This window comes from Cebus imitator, unplaced genomic scaffold (genome assembly GCF_001604975.1).
Source record: "Cebus imitator isolate Cc_AM_T3 unplaced genomic scaffold, Cebus_imitator-1.0 Scaffold32, whole genome shotgun sequence".
NCBI classification, from domain to species: Eukaryota; Metazoa; Chordata; class Mammalia; order Primates; family Cebidae; genus Cebus; species Cebus imitator.
In genome coordinates this window covers 4,489,611-4,506,039 of record NW_016107347.1, presented here as the reverse complement: position 1 = coordinate 4,506,039, position 16,429 = coordinate 4,489,611, and the positions used below count along the sequence as shown (strand labels likewise).

Sequence of the window (16,429 nt, the reverse complement as noted above, 5' to 3'; positions counted from 1 at the left end):
AGTCAGTGTGTTGGTGCATGTGAGTGATGAATGTACACTTCCTGGCTGCTTCTTAGCTTCCACGGGTTATTCACACACACACACACACACACACACACATGCACACACACTATCCTTGTGTGTATATTTGTATATTGTGTCTATATCTGTGTATATATATAACTGTATATACTGTATATTTACATATGTTTCATATACAATGATTTATTATGTACCAAACATTGAACCAAATGCCTTACAATACAATGAAGTAGGTTCTCTTATTATCACCTACATTTTACATATAAGCAAACTGCAGTGCAAAAAGAGAAGTAATTTGTCCAGTGTCACTCAGCCAAGCTATGAGTGAGGCCAGGCCCTACCCCGAATAGTCCGATCTTGCTCCTAACACCAGCCTCTGAAAACTACCCAGATACCTCAGGGAGGACCCTGTTTTCAATTGAGACCATTAACACATTTATGGCTAACACAAGGTAGGTGCAGGGAATAGGAGGAGACAGGGTGGGGATGGTGGGGATGGAGAAAAAGAGGGAAACTAAGCTCTGTCTTGCCTTCCTTAAGACACTGATTGCCTGCCACATGCAAGATTGGGTCCAGGTGCCGAAGGAACGCAGATGTGCTGCATCCTTGACTTAAAGGAGCAGCCCTGAGTTGGAGGAACTCTCTGCAGGCTGCTGTGGTCGGGGGAAGATTTGCCCAACTTACTCTTGGCCCTGCGCCCCATGAACCATCTTCACACACCCAGGTGAACTTTGGGAAGGTCAGAGCTTTTCAGTTGCAAGCCCTAGTGAGTTAGAGCAAAACAGATCCCACGTGCTTGACACGTGTAAACTTTCAGAGCCAGTGGTTCATAAGCTTGCCAAGGGCTGGGGGAGTAAACACATCCCAGAGAACTGTGGAGCAGTTCTCTGGCATTGAGGCACATAGGCAGAAAGCACAGCCTTCCCGGCCGCTTGCCTTAAGATAGTCTTTAGTTTTAGAACCCAGGGGCTTGCTCAGAGCCAATCCACGTAAAGTGCTTAGTGCCGTGCCTGGAACGCAGCAAGCTCTTCTTAAGTACTAAAGTCTCTATTAGCATTGCTTGTCACAGAATAAACCTAGTATGCACCTACTAAACTGTCCATGAACTTCCTTGCCTTGTGGAAAGTTGTTCCACTCTATTCTAACATTCTTTTAGGGTTTCTTAGCTAATCTACTTTTCAAAATAAAAATTTATGGCCGGGAGCGGTGGCTCATGCCTATAATCCTAGCACTTTGGGAGGCCAAGGTGGGTGGATCTCCTGAGGTCAGGAGTTCAAGACCAGCCTGGCCATCATGGTGAAATCCCATCTTTTAAAATAAATAAATAAATAAATAAATAAATAATTATAGACTTCTTAAGTGCTAGGTGGTTTTGTATATTTACGTACATTGTCTCATTAAATTATCTCTCAGTCCTCTGAGTAAGGCACTATTGTCATCCCTATTTCACAGATGAAGAAATTGTCAGAATTTCCGTGTGTCAATTGTCAGAGATGTCAAGCAACTTGCTTAAGGTCACACAGCCTTAGCAGAAGTACTAGTTTGACTCCAAGCCCACTGCTATGCTGGAATCACTAGAATTCAGGTGACCTACCTGAGCTCGGATCCAGGCATCTGAAGCTGAATACCTGCCGTTCTTGCTTTTACTCTTTGGGTAAAAGCAGGCTATGCCTGATCTATCTACCTACCTACCTACCTACCTACCTACCTACCTATTTGTAATAGCCTGGCTATGCCACATCTATATTCCATGATGTCCATTGACCAGAGGGTTTGCCTTATCCAATACATACAAGCGCCAATAAAAAAATATTTAGTGAGCACCAACATAGCTGCTTCTCTTCTATAATCAACACAGGAATTGTTAAGTTTAGAATAAATTACTTTGCCGAACACTTGCATAGGACTTCACTGTTTGCCTTCAAATACTTGGTTTTGCTTCATGCTCACAACTCTGGGATATAGGAATGATTATTTTCATTTCACAGCTGCAAGAACCAAGCTCAAAGAAGAACTGTGGCTTGCCAAAGTTTCACAGATAGAAATGGGGGAGCTGGGGCCAGAACCCAGCTCTGCTGACACCAAGCCCAGAGTTCGTACCATGACACCAGGCTGCTTCCTCGGCACCGGGGTTGGCTGCTCACCTCGATTCTCAGCACCCGTCGCCTCTCACTGTTTTGTACAGGCCTGTGCAAGAAAGACGCCCAGGCTCCTGGGTTCTCTCTCCATAACCCACACTTCCGCTCCGTTCCGCTTCTCTCGCCCAGCTGTCTCTCCTGCAAGGAGCAAAGACCCGGGTGCCCTTTTGTCCTCTGCGGCAGCTCTGGGCGGATCCTCCTCCCATGATGTGGATGATGCTAGGAGACAGTGGTAAGGCTTTTAGAACACTCCTGTTTCACGGAAATGAGAATAGCTGCCGGGTTGTTGCTGAAACTCTGTCCCCGTGGTGGGCTTTCTATTAGGGGAGGGGGTCAGGCGGGGGAGGCTGGTGCTCTGGTTGGGGGAGGGGGTTAGAGGGACAGACTGAGGGTACCCCAGAGTCAGGCAGGCACCCCACTGTCTCCCAGGCCGGGGCCTGAGCCTTTAGGAGGGCGGAGGACGGCCAGGGCGTGCGCTAGTTTTCTTGGGCGTGGTGGAGGACACCGTCCAGCAAAGGAAGCGGCTGAGGGGAGAAGGGTTTGCCCTCACCTTCTGGGCTTTTGGGAAACCCAGGCAGAAAAATCTCAGTGAGGCACAGGAAGAAACATTTTGCAAAATGTGCTGCTGCCGCTCCTCAGCAGAGTGCAGTGGGAGGCATGGAGCTGTTTTCTGGAAGTGTTCAAGTGGCTGGGCCCGGGTGACCCCGGTCAGCCTCTCTGGGGCGGCCTGGGTGGGTCTGAAAGCCAGAGCTCCCCCCAGCCCGGTGCGTGGGAGCAGAGCCCAAGCTGCGGAAGCCACGGGCGCGGGGTTGTTTTTGGACGTCTCCGATGCCGTTCAGCCAAACTGATATCCCTTATATTGTGTGAAAACATTGGCCCCCACGCGTTTCCGCCTGGTGGAGATTTTGCCTTTGGGAAGGCGGTGGTGTTCCTGGGGTGAGGGGGCCTCCTCTTACCGGACGTGCAGGAGAGCAGCCCGCTTGGGAGTGAGGTCCTCAGCCTCCGTGCTCCCTCAGAGGGTCCTCCCTCTGGGCAGCTCAGGGGAGCCGAAGACATTTTTCAGATGTCCCTGTGTCTTGCAGTGTCGCGGGCAGCACTCCAGGACCCTCTTTGTTGGTGGAGCTGCTCACAAGCCAGCCTTCCTGACCGGGAGCTTCCGGAAGGCCTCCCTCTCCACTCCTCGCCCCCTACATCCCAGACACGAAGTTCAGCCCTAAGAGAAAGAAAGGCACCCCAGAAACTGTTTGTAGGTGGGCCTAGGACAGCTGAGGCCACTGGCATTGGACCCCAGTAAAAAGACACAGACACAGATGACGGGGAGGGCTTCCTCCCCGAGGCCTTTATCTCACCGAGAATCTCAGCACAGAATGTTCTAGCTGGTGTTTCTTGAACATAAATCTTTATTGCAATTGCAGTAGCTTTGACAGAAAAAACAGGGCACATTTCATCGTGCTTCTACTGTAAGCAAATGGCTCTCATGCCAAAGCTCCCTACGTTTCTAATGTGCCCTATTTGGATGGGGTTGGGGGTGGGGCAGGACAGCGAGAGTTGCAGAGGGAATGAATAAGACCATTTGCTCTTTTCTCGGATGGACAATTTGGGCCTGTTCTCTTGAAAATCAGTGTAGGCATTTCATCCTCGGGGGGAGACAGGATGGATAGGAGGGGAAAATTTCTGTCTCAATGTAAGTGCTCTGTCTGGGGAAAATTGTGGCTTCAGGGAAAATACAAAATGCAAGTTGCAGGGGAAGGGGGTCGTGTGAGGCTGGGTGGAGCCCTGCTCCAGGCTGAATTCTGGAGTCCCTCTGTCACCTTCACTCCTGTCTAAGACGCTCTGGATGGGGTCACGTTGATGAGCACATTCAAAAAGCCCTGCAAGAACCACCTAGCATGCGAACTTTCCTGGAGGCTGGAGAGTGCTGGTAAAGATGAGAAGTCACACCTTCCTCCTCCTCTTGCTCTGTCTTTCCCCTCCTCTTCCTCACACCCCCTCTGGCCTTGTCTTTGTCTTCCTTGTTTCATTTCCCCTGTTGGGGAGAAGCAGAAAGCCGTTGATCCCCCTGGCCCACCTGTCCGCCACATCTCCCGGTTTATTTGGTTCTCACTCATTTAGCCTTTCTGCCCACCCTCTTCTCTGCAGGTCCTATTGCCTCAGTCGCCTTTGGTCACTTATGGAAATCATCCAATTAAGAATAAAAAAGTTTCGGCTGGGCGCCGTGGCTCATGCCTATAATCCCAGCACTTTGGGAGGCCAGGCAGGCAGATCACCTGAGGTCGGGAGTTCGAGACCAGCCTGACTAATGTGGAGAAATCCCATCTCTACTTATAAGAATACAAAATTAGCTGGGCATGGTGGCACATGACTGTAATCCCAGCTACTTAGGAGACTGAGGTAGGAGAATCACTTGAACCCGGGAGGTAGAGGTTGCAGTGAGCTGAGATCATACCATTGCATTCCAGCCTGGGTGACAAGAGCGAAACTCCATCTCAAAAAAAAAAAAAAAAAAGAAAGAAAAGTTTCAGAAGTTCTTTCGTGTTTCTGACTTCCCTGGCTGTGGGCTGATGCTGGGGTCCTTGGAAGTTGCTACTGTGGCTATTAGTGGATTGCAAGAGTGTCAGACGCACTAATGTTTTCTTGGGGTAATGAAGCCTTTCTGCAGGAGGCTGCTGAGGGATAAACCAAGGAGTGGCCGTGAGTACTAAGGCCAGCTGAACATGAAAACAGATCTACTTTGACAGGACTCGTGAGACTACTCTGTTACAACTTTTCCAGACAGCACATCTCCCCCTACAAATGAGCAGCGCACAGGTCTTTGGTGCAAGGCTCTTCCTGTCTATCAAGTCCCCGCAGGACTAAGCCTGGGCCTCAGAGGCCAGGGCAGCCCCATGCCCAGTGGTGATCTGCTTTCTGATGAAGCTCCACTAACTTCCCCAAGGGAGGAGACCAGGGCCCATGCTTCCAGGCCATGGGCAGGTAATCCAAGGATTGGGTAGCTTTGGCTCTGGAATGTAGGACAGAGTTGCAATCCAGCAGGCTTCCTTTGCTAATCATGCCTGGCTTAGGCTAGTATTTGAAACCAGTTAGCCTTTCCTGAAGTTGCGGCTCTGGCTAGGGGTGGGGTAAGGGTTACAGGTGAACCTTAGAGGGAGCCAGGGGTTCTTTGGACAATTCCCCCTGCATCTTCCTGAGACTTGCAGATGATTTTACTGAGAAAAATAACCAGTGTCAGCACACAGGATGCTTCCAAAAATTTAATAAATAATGATTCTTTAAAACTGTATAAACTATAAATTACCATGCAGTCCTTATAATTTAAAATAATTTACAGGTTGAGGTAGGGAGGGGCCCAGGAGAGTGTGGAGGGGGTAGGGGGTAGGGGGCGTGTCGGCAGGTCAGGCTCTTCTCACAGCCTTCCTGCTGAGCACACACACACAGGCTGTGTCGATCCGAATAAACCGCCAGGCAGCCTGCTTGCCATCCATAGTCAGCGCCTTGACGAAGGTGTGAGTCGTGGTACAATATGAGTTCCAATGCTTTGAGTCAATGCCCCTGCACCCGCTGTCAACGGGATTTGGGTCCCGGCACTTGGTCTCAAAAAAGTACTGTTTGAATACACTGTTGTTAATGTTCACCTCTCCCAACACCATCACCTCCTTGCCCTTGATGTCTGTGGCGGTGGTCTTATCCCCAACCCACACGCTGACACTGTCACACACTGAGAACTCGCCCCTGTGGAAGATGGGGTGGGACGATGACCGCTTGCTCCTGTGAGTCCTGTTGACGGGGGCAGCACCAGCGACCTCGAAGTCCAGATCCTGAGTGTCTGCAGCTTCCGGCGGGGGCTGGGTGCTAAACAGCACACGGGGTGAACGGAGTCGCCGCTTCTTAAACAGCTTGGGGTCCACAGTAATGTTGCGGGTCTGCCCTGCCACCCGTGCAGCTATCGCCCCTGCCGGGGCACTGCGGGCTCTGCGGAGGGCTGTGTCAAGGGAATGCTGAAGTTTAGTCCAGTGGGCTTGGGGGATGGTGTGTCCTGCAGGGACATTGCTCTCTGAGTGTGGTTCCGCCTGTATGCCGATCAGAAAAGCTGTGATCAGAGTGTAGAACAACATGGACATTACGCTATGCACCTGGAATGAAAAAGAAATGAGGGTGACTTCATGGAGTACTAAATGCAGTCAAAAGGCAGTTTCTGGGTCCCTCAGAGTTGACTTCCTAAGGGAATCACAAAGAGGTTCCAACAGGTAGTCTATGGAGAAGAAGGCCCTAGAATTGATCATTCAAACAGGGGCACTCCTGAGCATGAAAGGGTGTGCTAGCAATGGTTACACTGAGACAACAGGTGTAAGCCAGGGGCGACTTAGGCAGTATGGATGTGTGGTCACCCCATCTGGGCTTTTCCAGGAAGTGACAGAGCCCCTGAAATTTTGCCCGGTAGTTTGGTATGAGCTTGGAAACATCACTCACAGAATCCTTTGAATTCTCTGACAGTTTAAGGCAGCTGAGGGAGATGTTAAGTGTCCATGTGTGTAGCAGGGAGGCTGGTGGGGAGAGTTTGACACCTTTTCCTGGCACTTGTGCCTTGAAGTGATGGTGCTGTCCTGCTCAACAGCTTTGAATCCCCTGGGAAGGCACTGGGAAGATCTGCTGGGGACACGTCTTGAAACCTCAGCACTGGGCGTTCCCTTTCAGACAGTTCACTGGGTCAGCTCTAAGATCTGGTGACTTGGAGCCCTTGTTATGAATTCACAAAGCATCATGTGTGGCAAAAAACTTGTGGCTCTGGGACCATCTTGGTCCAGGCACCTCTTCAGACACCACCCCACATATGTAAGTGTGGACCACATGATGGTTCCTCTTTGTGTGATGTTTTTATGTTTCTCAAATGCATTCACTTCTATCTTCTCATGAGTGGGAGTTTGGTTAGGATCTACCATATTTATTTCACATGTAATGAAACTGATTCACAGAAAATGAACTAAACATTGAAGTCACAAATGAAAACGGAACCAGAAATAGAATTTAAAGTTGACCCCTTACTAAGCCAGTCTGTCCTTCCGTCACCCTTCCTTCTTTTCTCCCTCCCTTCCTCCTTCACTCTTAAACATTCTTTTTATTATTTGTTCTTAGGTGACTATAGATCAAGTGCCTATGTCCCCAAGAGGGCTCCATACTACACGACAATTATCCCATAAATAATCCCCACCACTGGGTCAAGTCATTGTGAAAGTAGTTCTGCTCCTGGAGGGGCTCTCACTGGCCTCTGTGGACTCCTGTGCATTCCTGTAGATGTGTAGCAAATGTTAGCTCCTCTGTAAAGTTTCCACAGATCTTCTTGGTAGGATTATAAATATCACCTGTAAGAGTGTTCTACAAATTTCCAATTCTATCCTTTCTCTCATCTCTCCTTCCCACTCTCATGGGTCATTCTGCTCCCTTTCCAGATACCACCTATTCCTCAAAGACTTATCTCAGATCACTTCAATCAGACATGATCTCCTGCCATTCTGAACTTCACTGTAGCATAACTGTCTATGCAGATGTGTGTGTGCAGATGTGTCTGTGTGTTCTCTCCTACTAAATCAGTGTAATGACAAGAACTCTGTATTGGGTCTGGGGGTTAGAAAACCTTGTTTGGATTCCTACTTAACTACCTGTTAGTAGAAGAAAACCCACTTAATTTTCCAGTGCCTTAGTATTCTCATTGATAGGAAGCGGGCAAAAAGCACTATTTCCCAGAGTAGTTGTTAGGATGAAGTAGGTGCTCACAAAATTTGTGTAAACTACGAGTTATTTCTGTCTCCTGTAGTCCAGGACTTGGTCTTTTGTACTTTCTACTGCTGGTTTTACCTCTCTCAGACTTCCTTCAAAGGCATTTTTATTGTTTCACCCTGACTGTGAGGTGCTCGAGGGTGGAGCTGTGTCTCATTCACCTGCGTGTCTGGGCACTTCATCCCTTGTCTTCCACGGCAGTTGTGCATAACCCTATCACCTCTCCTAGGGTTGAGGATAATCACTGACTTGTCTGTCTCCCTCAGAGTGCTTTGCAAGCTGACAATTTGCATTTCAGTATTTCCAGGGCCATTTGCCGTGTCTGGCATGTAGTAGGTACTCAAAAAATGTAAGGAGAATGAATGAAAGAATGAATGGGAGTGGCAAGAGAAGTTCGCCATCTGCCTTTCCACCACAGTGCATGGTTTCTTTCGGCCTTTGTGCATACAGCTACATGTTGCTTTTCTAATCTGTTCTAAAGGAACGCATTCTTCTCTTCCATACTGTGCTTTTATTCTATTTCCAGCTGAAATTCTTTTCTCTTTGGTTTCTTTGAAGAATGTTTCTGTTTGCTCCAGTTCTTCAGCTGACCATGCAAAGGAGGCAATGGCATATCTGGGGTTTCGACCATTACCAGATCTGTTGGCTAATGGTCTTGCAGATAAATGTCCGGCCAACTCTTAGAGGACTGAATATTCAGTTGGCAGCAAATCTAAGCCCTTTACTTTTGCCCCTTTTCATGCTTTGTTTCTTTCTTCTTCTTAGTACATACTATCTCTTATCAGGTAGATTAAAGAAGAAAGAAAACTGAAATTCATCCCTTTATATCCAAATTAGTAACCTTGTTGGAATTTGGATAGGAAATTGAAAATAATTGACTAAAAGGGCTTTGATGGACATAAGGGACATACCTCTCCCTATTTCCCATTACCAGAGGTTCCCACTTCATTCATGGTCTCTCCTTTGGTGGGCTCCTCTTCTTCTAAGGAGCCCATTGAAATTTCTGTGCAATTGACTCCCATACCTGGATCTCTAATCAACTGTCGTTTGAAGCTACTTCTGCCCTCCAGCTTCCTGAGGGCAATTCTCCATAGATATTGGCATTTTAAATGAAGACATCCAAAACAAAAGTCTTCATATTCATAATCCTCATTGGGATCATCTTCTCCCCATCTTCCTTCTCTGCATACAACAGTAGCAGCCCCATTTTGGACCATTTGCTAATTAGTTTCATAGCTACCATCTCTTTTGATCTTCTCTCCTCATCTTTCTAAACACACTTCCTCACAGTTTCCTTTTCCTGTTACTGGAACCATCATTCATTCATCCCCTAGCTCCATTCCTCTGCTTATCGCTCTGCTTTTTCCTCCCTGTCCTCCATCCAGCCCTTTCAGTTCTGTTTTGATAGCATTCTCTTGAAACTCTATTTTCCCTTCCATTCTCATCTTTGGGGCCCTAGTTCAGGTAATGGGAACAGACTCCCACCTAATGTCCCGGACCCCCATCTCTCTTCTTCCAATGCCTCTTATCCCTGGCCACTCCATTTAACTTCTTAAAGTCTGCTCTGATCATATCACCCTGCTCAGAGGAGCTGGTGCCAAGCCCCTTGTCTGTAAGCCAGTAGGGACTGCAATGGGATCGTGCCTCCTTCTCCTCCCTTCACATAGTTTGCATTCCGGGCATACGAAACTCCTGGGGGCAGTCCATTGCTTGGGCTTCCCCACCACTGCCCTGTTTCAGACTCTTCCCCTCCAGGTACGTTCCCCTGCTCTCCCAGGGCCTTTTCGGCTCTCCACCTCTGCTGGCGGAATTCTTCCTGTTGTCCTTCAACAACTTCAATGCCGCCTCCACTGGGGAGCTTTTTCTTATTCTGAGACAAACTCCCTTCCCTATCTCTTAAAGCCTTCCCTTTATGTTCTGTTAGGGCAGTTGCACCCTCTTATCCTCCCTTCTAGAGGACAAACACCCTGTAGGCAGCAAAGTTTCCTATTCATCTTTGTTGCCTCCAGGTGACATAGAACTCCCAGGTAAGTCCACCTCTAAGAACCTGTGAGCATATAAAGTCTTCTGCCTCGAGTGTTTCCTAATTCTCCATCTAAGTGATAATGTTTAAGGTATCTTCCTACTATGATATTCTTTGATTTTAAGCAATTATGAAGTTTTCTACTCTGTCTTGCATCTACTGGTTTGACTGAACTGACTTCACAAGGTTCTTAAACTCTAACACTACTTCTCAACTCACAGTCAAGATACCGAATGGCGCCTGGTCACATTTAATCACAATGGAGATTTGTATCACAGGCAGATTGTTTCATTAAGACTTGAAAATGTCTCAAGTATATCCTTCATTTGGATTTTAGGTTTAAAGTTTTTTTTAAAAAAAATTTAATTTGCTCATGAGAGTATGTTCCTATAAACTTTTAAGTTAAAAAAAAAAAAGCTCTCTTAAAAATTATCAGTAGATAAAAGAAAAATCGAGTGCATCTTCTATTCTAGTGATATAATGCACAGTTTAGAAAAGAGCATTCTCTTTTTTTGGTTGATGTGGACCAGGGGAGGAGTTTTATTTATTTATTTTTTAAAAACACCCTTTGAAGCCTTTCTCCTGAACAGATGACAGCCTTCTGTGTGGCTTCATGAAGCAGAGCTCTGCAAGCTGAATGATCAGTGGGGAGGATGCAATTAGGGGCTCACGTGAAGGAACATGTTCTATTTAATGTGAGAATGCTCTTTAATTGTGCTATTCCTACCCAGAACGGAAGACCCATGACTAAGAGAGGGTGGCCTGTTGGGATGCCTTTATAACCAGCCACTGATGGGCTGCCCAGCCCTCTTACCCTGTCCTGAACCAGCTGTACATTCTGTGGATTTCTAGTAGTTCACATACTCTAATAATAGAAGCAATTTCTTGCATTAGGTGAATGATCTTCAAAGATTCTGCCTCACCTGAATAGGTGATGAAGCTGCTGGACAGAACTAAGCAACTGACCCAAATATTTGTGGCTAGGAGGCCTGATGGCACTGGGAGCCTTGGCACCCATGCCTGGGGAGGTGTGTTCTAGAAGGGAGTGTGAGAATTCCTGCCTTAGAGAGAGCCATGCGAAGAGCTGCGAGTGATTCTCGAGCTAGAGGCTGGGTATGTGAATCCGGGTCACTAACTTGGCAAGAGAGGAAATTCTTGTGGCCAAGGAAATCCAGCCTCCTCCTCCTCCATCCCATTCGCCACATCCTGAGAGTGGGCCAAGGGTCATCTCTTCTTGTACGCTTGGCCTTCACTCTAAATCTTAACTGGCTGCTGTCTTCAGTTTTAAAGGCTCGAATGCTCTTGGGGGTTGGAGCTGGTGTGGAGTACGAGAGAAGTTCTCTGGCTCCTCATTTCCCCAGCAAGGTACCCCAGAGGTGCCCTGGGCTGGGCTGAACAGAGTGAGGCATTAACAGAATAAAATCCAGAGCCTCTGTTAGTATCTCCCAGACAGGATTTATTGGGAGGAGGCGTGGCCAGGAAGGCACATCAGGCATTCAAGTCCAGAGGCTCTCAAACTTCAGGGCATCGGAATCACCTGGAGAGTTTGTTACACTATAGAGTGCTGGGCTCCATCCCCAGAATGTCTGATTCTGTAGGTTTGGTAGGAGGACATTAAGAATCTGCATTTCTAATAAGTTTCCAGGTCATGCTGATGCTGTTGGTCTGGGGACCACATTTTGAGAGCCATGAGTCTAGCCTTATCTTCAACTTTGTAGAAGACAAAAATGAACCTTGGGGAGCCACTGGGCTCTTGCAGGGCAGGTGTGCTGGCTGCATGAATGGGAACCAAATCTACTGATCTCAATTCTTAGAGAATACCTTAACATGAATGAGCTGAGATAATAATGATTATTATTTACTGGTCATAAATTTCTATTTAACTATTATGCAAGCTGGAGAAGCTGGCCATATTATTCCTATTTTACCAACGAGAAACCAGAGTTGCAGTAAGATTAAGTAATTGCATTGCAGGTACACACCAAGCAGAAGTAGAACTCAAAGCCAGACCTCCCGTGTGCAGATCTGAACGCTCCGCTCCACTGGCCCAGGGCAAAAAGAACAGCTGCGAACCTTCCATTTCACAAGTTCCCTGCTCAGTCGAACTAGAGAGTTGTGTGGAGGGTCTGACCGATGCTGTCTATTCGAGGCCTTGTGTTCTGTGACTTTAGACCTTTGATGTAGCTGAGACTCCTGATATGTCCCTGGAGGCTGTGGGGCCAAACTGAGGGTAAAAACGATACCCTCTCCTGAGTGGGCTAGGTGGGCTGTATTTGCTGCATCACTGAGAGCATCTCCAGGCCCTTGCTGCTTAGCAGTTGGGTGTGACTCCCCTCTCAGGTCCTGTCACTTGGGACCCCTGCCTCTGGCAGCTGCAGAGGTAGGACCTTGGCAAGGCCGAGACCCCTTAGGCACTTACCTCAGTGTGACCAGGATAGAAAGCAGCTCCCTTGGTAAAACTGTTATTGGGTCCAGACCCTGAGCTGAGCTTGGGTCCAGCATGCCATCTAGCCCCTTGGACGGCACGACCATGGGCCAAAACTCTGTGGAGGGGGAGAGCCGACATTAGACTGGGACCTCACCACCTTCCCTGTGCCCTACACAGTGGGGAGGGATGTGCCAACAGGACAAATTCCATTTCCCTGATTTCTGGGATTTTTACCAGCATCAGGGCCCAGGAAGGAGCTAGAGTTTGGCCACCAAAATTTACCTGGTCCTGGCCTCTCATGGTCCTGTGGTGGCACATGACTCTCACTCTTGTACCATACCTTTTGGTTTCAGCCTGGACACAGTCCATGGCTGATCCAGCACCTAGTGCAGGTGTTTCTAGACCCACGCCAAAGTCCTGCCCAGCAGATCCCTAATCTAGCATCCAGGTGGAAATTGTTCAGTACATGACAAATGCAGATGTGGTAGATCCAACGCTGAACCAGCCTAGAATGCATTATACAGAAGCAAAGGCCCTGACAGTTCAGAGCAAGTTGGTGCTTTGAGAAAAATGTAGATGAGTAATGGTGACAAATAAGACAGCCTGACCACTTGAGAGAGAACATGGAGCTGTCACAGAATCAGATAGGAATCTGAGTACTGTGTTAAAAGTCAGATTTTGGGACTGGAAGCTATGGAGCTGATACAATTGTAAAAAATCAATTTTAGGCTGTAGTTTCTAGAAACAATGGAAGGTTTTTATTCTCCTCTCACTTCTATAACCTAATCTATGTAGGCAGTTCATTCATTCACAATATTTTCTGGGCACCTACTATATGCCAAGCACTGTTTTTTATGCTGAGAACACAGCAGTAAATAAGACAAACAAGGCCTCTGCTTTCATGGAGCTTACAGTCTTGTGTAAATAAGCCAGCTATCTCCAGACTCTTTATATGCCATAAAGGCAATCACAGGGTCTGATGATCGAAGGCAATTGCAGGATGTATCAGGGGGCCGCTATAGACAGGACGCTCAGTGAGGAATTCTCTGAGGGGATAGCCTTCAAGTTGGGATCTAGAGGATGAGAAGGAACGAGGGAGAGAACATTCCAGGCAGCAGGAACAAGTGCAAAGGCCCTGAACAAGTCAAAGGTTATGAACATAAAGGAATGAGACCTAGAAAATGAGCTGGAGATCCAGAAAGAGCCAGGTCTACAGAGACACAGCAAGGAGCTATGGTTTTATCCTCAAGACATTAGGAAGGGAGGGACGGCTTTGAGTAGGAGGGTGATATTTACGAACAAATGAATGAATGATTGTGTCTGCCACAGAATTTGTTGTAGGGTGGGGATGCCCTCCCAATAAAGTTCTAGAGTAACATCTTAGCCTTCCTTTCCATATTCTCTTTTCAACTCCAAAAAGTCCTCTCCCTGTGATGCCTTTTTCCAGTGTGGATGCCCGCCACTTATCTTCCTCCAACCTTCTCCCATCTTGTGCAATGAAAACAAATGTCAGGACCCACCACGGCTCCCCAGACTCCAACCACGAAGAGGAGTTGGAGAACAGGAGAGGTAGCAAGGGCCTCTGAAGTGGTCTTCAAGCCACTAGAAATCATGAAATTAAGCCCTGGGATTTCTCTATTCTTCTTCCTTTCCCATCCTGCTCAAAATAGTCTTCTTGCCCCAGAAAGTACAAGAAAAACCTTTCAATACTCAATTGGCGTTGAAGGTTAGAGATAAAAACTCATACTCAAACACTCTTTTAAAGGGTTACATTCTGTGACAAAGAACGTTTTCATGCTTTCCCAGGTTGGACTTGGCATGGGAGAGGGAGAATGGCATGTCCCCAGGGTAAGAGGTGGGCATTATCTGGTCCCATTACTCAAGGGAAAGATGGTCTCATGTAGTCTATAAACCCTTCATTTGGGTGTTTGGCTAAACCTGAAAGGTTGCAGGCTGGAACCCACATACCTACATCTTGATTCAGTTCACTCTGATCCTTGTGTGAGTTGCTTGGCATCTTTAAGCATCTCTGAGCTTTCTCCTCTATAGGATGAGAAGCTGGTACAGGTGACAACTAAGGTCCCTTTTGGTTCTGATCATCTGAGAGTCTATGACATTGAATGTTTTCCAGGCTACATTGCTACTAGATGCATAAGTAGTGCTTTCCCTCACTCCCAAATCGGGATTCATTTATTTCATTAATTAAACACTTAAACTTGCAGGTCCTGTGCTGGCCACTGCGTTAGGTGGTAGGTGGGAGGGACACGAAGAAGAATAAGACATATACTAGACTTCCTGAAGCAAGTAATCTAGTGATAGGAAAAGGCACACATATAAACAAATATTTAAAATACAGTGTGTTAAGTATGATATATATGTGACATGAGATGAAAACACAGTGGAAGGAGAAATTGGTTTTATCTGGCAAGACTACTCAGAAATGTGTTCATAGAAGAGGTAACATCTAAGCAGGGTTCTTAAGGATGAATAGGAGCTCATTAGGGAAGAAGGAAAGAGAAGCCCCTAGAGTTCAAGAACTGGGTAGACGTCCACCATGGCATTGCAAGAGGAGTAAGGGAGGAGAGAGGAGCATGGAATTGGCCTTACACATCAGGAGGTGCTAATAGACTTGCAATGCTCACTGCTGGGGCCTGCCCACTGAAATTCTTCCTATAGGACACAAAAAGCCTCTGCTTTTAATCAGCAGAGCAAACAGAGAAGTAATAGTGACTTTCTCTGGAAATATTCTGGATATTCCACTACAAGCTAGGATGGCCTCCAATCTGGATATTAGAAGAAGAGGGAAGTTTGGTTTAAATAAAAAAAAAAAATTCACAATTCCTAGGAAGATCTGCATTCTTAGGGTGTTTACTGTAAGCCAACCGTAATAGATTCCCTGGTCCTGTATCTGCAATTTCTGGACCGAGTCACCTTGGTGCATGCCAGGGCCGGGGTCCCCTGCCAATCTACTTTGGATGTCTGATTGCTATATTTGAAACCATATCCAGCATCTCCCGTGCCTTTGGCATTCTCTTATTCTGATGAGCAATTTGCTACTGGAGAGAGAAATTCCCTGTCCATAATACTGAAACTCTAAATTATTTTTATAGATTTTATTGTCATTTTTTTTAAGCCTCATGCTAATGAAGGTTGGGGCTCTAAAATTAAATCCCATTTAAATATTACAGATTTCTAATGCAAAGGCATTGGGACAAACAAACCAAATGCGGATCTATTTTTAAAACCCTGTCTGTTTTCAGACAGTAATCACTTAAACAGAAATCAGCTCTCACACTTTTGATAAACGCATGAAAATAAATACCAGCTCATTTTAGGATCATGTTCTATTCCTTCTTAGAGGGCACAAAGGAATCCTAATAAAGTCTTGTATACCTCCTCTAGAGCTTGTCCGGTCCTGGGTTTCACGCTTTAAAGCAGTGATTCTCAGTGTGGTTCACAGTAGTATTGTAGTAATATCTTAGAACATGTTAGAAATGCAAATTCTTGGGTTTCACCACAAACCTACTGAATCAGAAACTCTGGGAATGAAACACAGCAATCTGTGGTTTAACCAGCCCTGCAGGTGATTCTGATAGTCACATAAGTTTAAGAGCCATTGCTTTAGGGCTTCCACCTTTATTCTCCTCCAAATGCAACCTCCTCATGGGGTGAAGGATCCAGCACCAAGACAAAGTTCCAACCCGGAGCCAGTCCACTGCTGTGGACCACCTGCTTGACTGTAACTTTCATTACAACAGTCAAACGTATGTTGTGAGCTTCTTCCCTCTCTTAGACCATACTCCTAGGATTTATCGTCTCAGAACCCATGTCCAACCAGCCCTGATCCTGCTAGAGCTAGAGGAGAGAGGGCTCTTCTTCAGACCCCTGAGGTTAATCAATAATATTTTGGTCAATTTCAGCCATAAAGCTTAGATTAATGGCAAATTGTTCAAAATCCAATTAATATATAGGTTAGGAAACTGTGCCTCTTCTGATTGCTTGTTAGGGAGTAATGGGCCTTAGCCGCAGCCATTGAAACCTGATGAC

The 16,429-nt window shown here is 46.7% G+C and overlaps 1 protein-coding gene across 2 annotated transcripts in view; it reads right to left on the bottom strand.

The window, feature by feature from the left end:
- Positions 1 to 5,397: 5,397 nt before the first annotated feature.
- Positions 5,398 to 16,429, bottom strand: part of NGF (nerve growth factor) — a 51,516-nt gene continuing 40,484 nt past the window's right edge. Inside the window, exons 2-3 of one of the 2 annotated variants that reach the window (XM_017524209.2) lie at positions 12,374 to 12,497; positions 5,398 to 6,289 (exon numbers count right to left, since the gene is read on the bottom strand). In XM_017524209.2, the coding sequence (XP_017379698.1) occupies positions 5,552 to 6,277 (726 nt within the window). In that variant the 5' untranslated portion in view covers positions 6,278 to 6,289; positions 12,374 to 12,497 and the 3' untranslated portion in view covers positions 5,398 to 5,551. The remainder of the gene's footprint in view (positions 6,290 to 12,373; positions 12,498 to 16,429) is intronic. The other variant, XM_037737002.1, reaches the window with a different exon arrangement.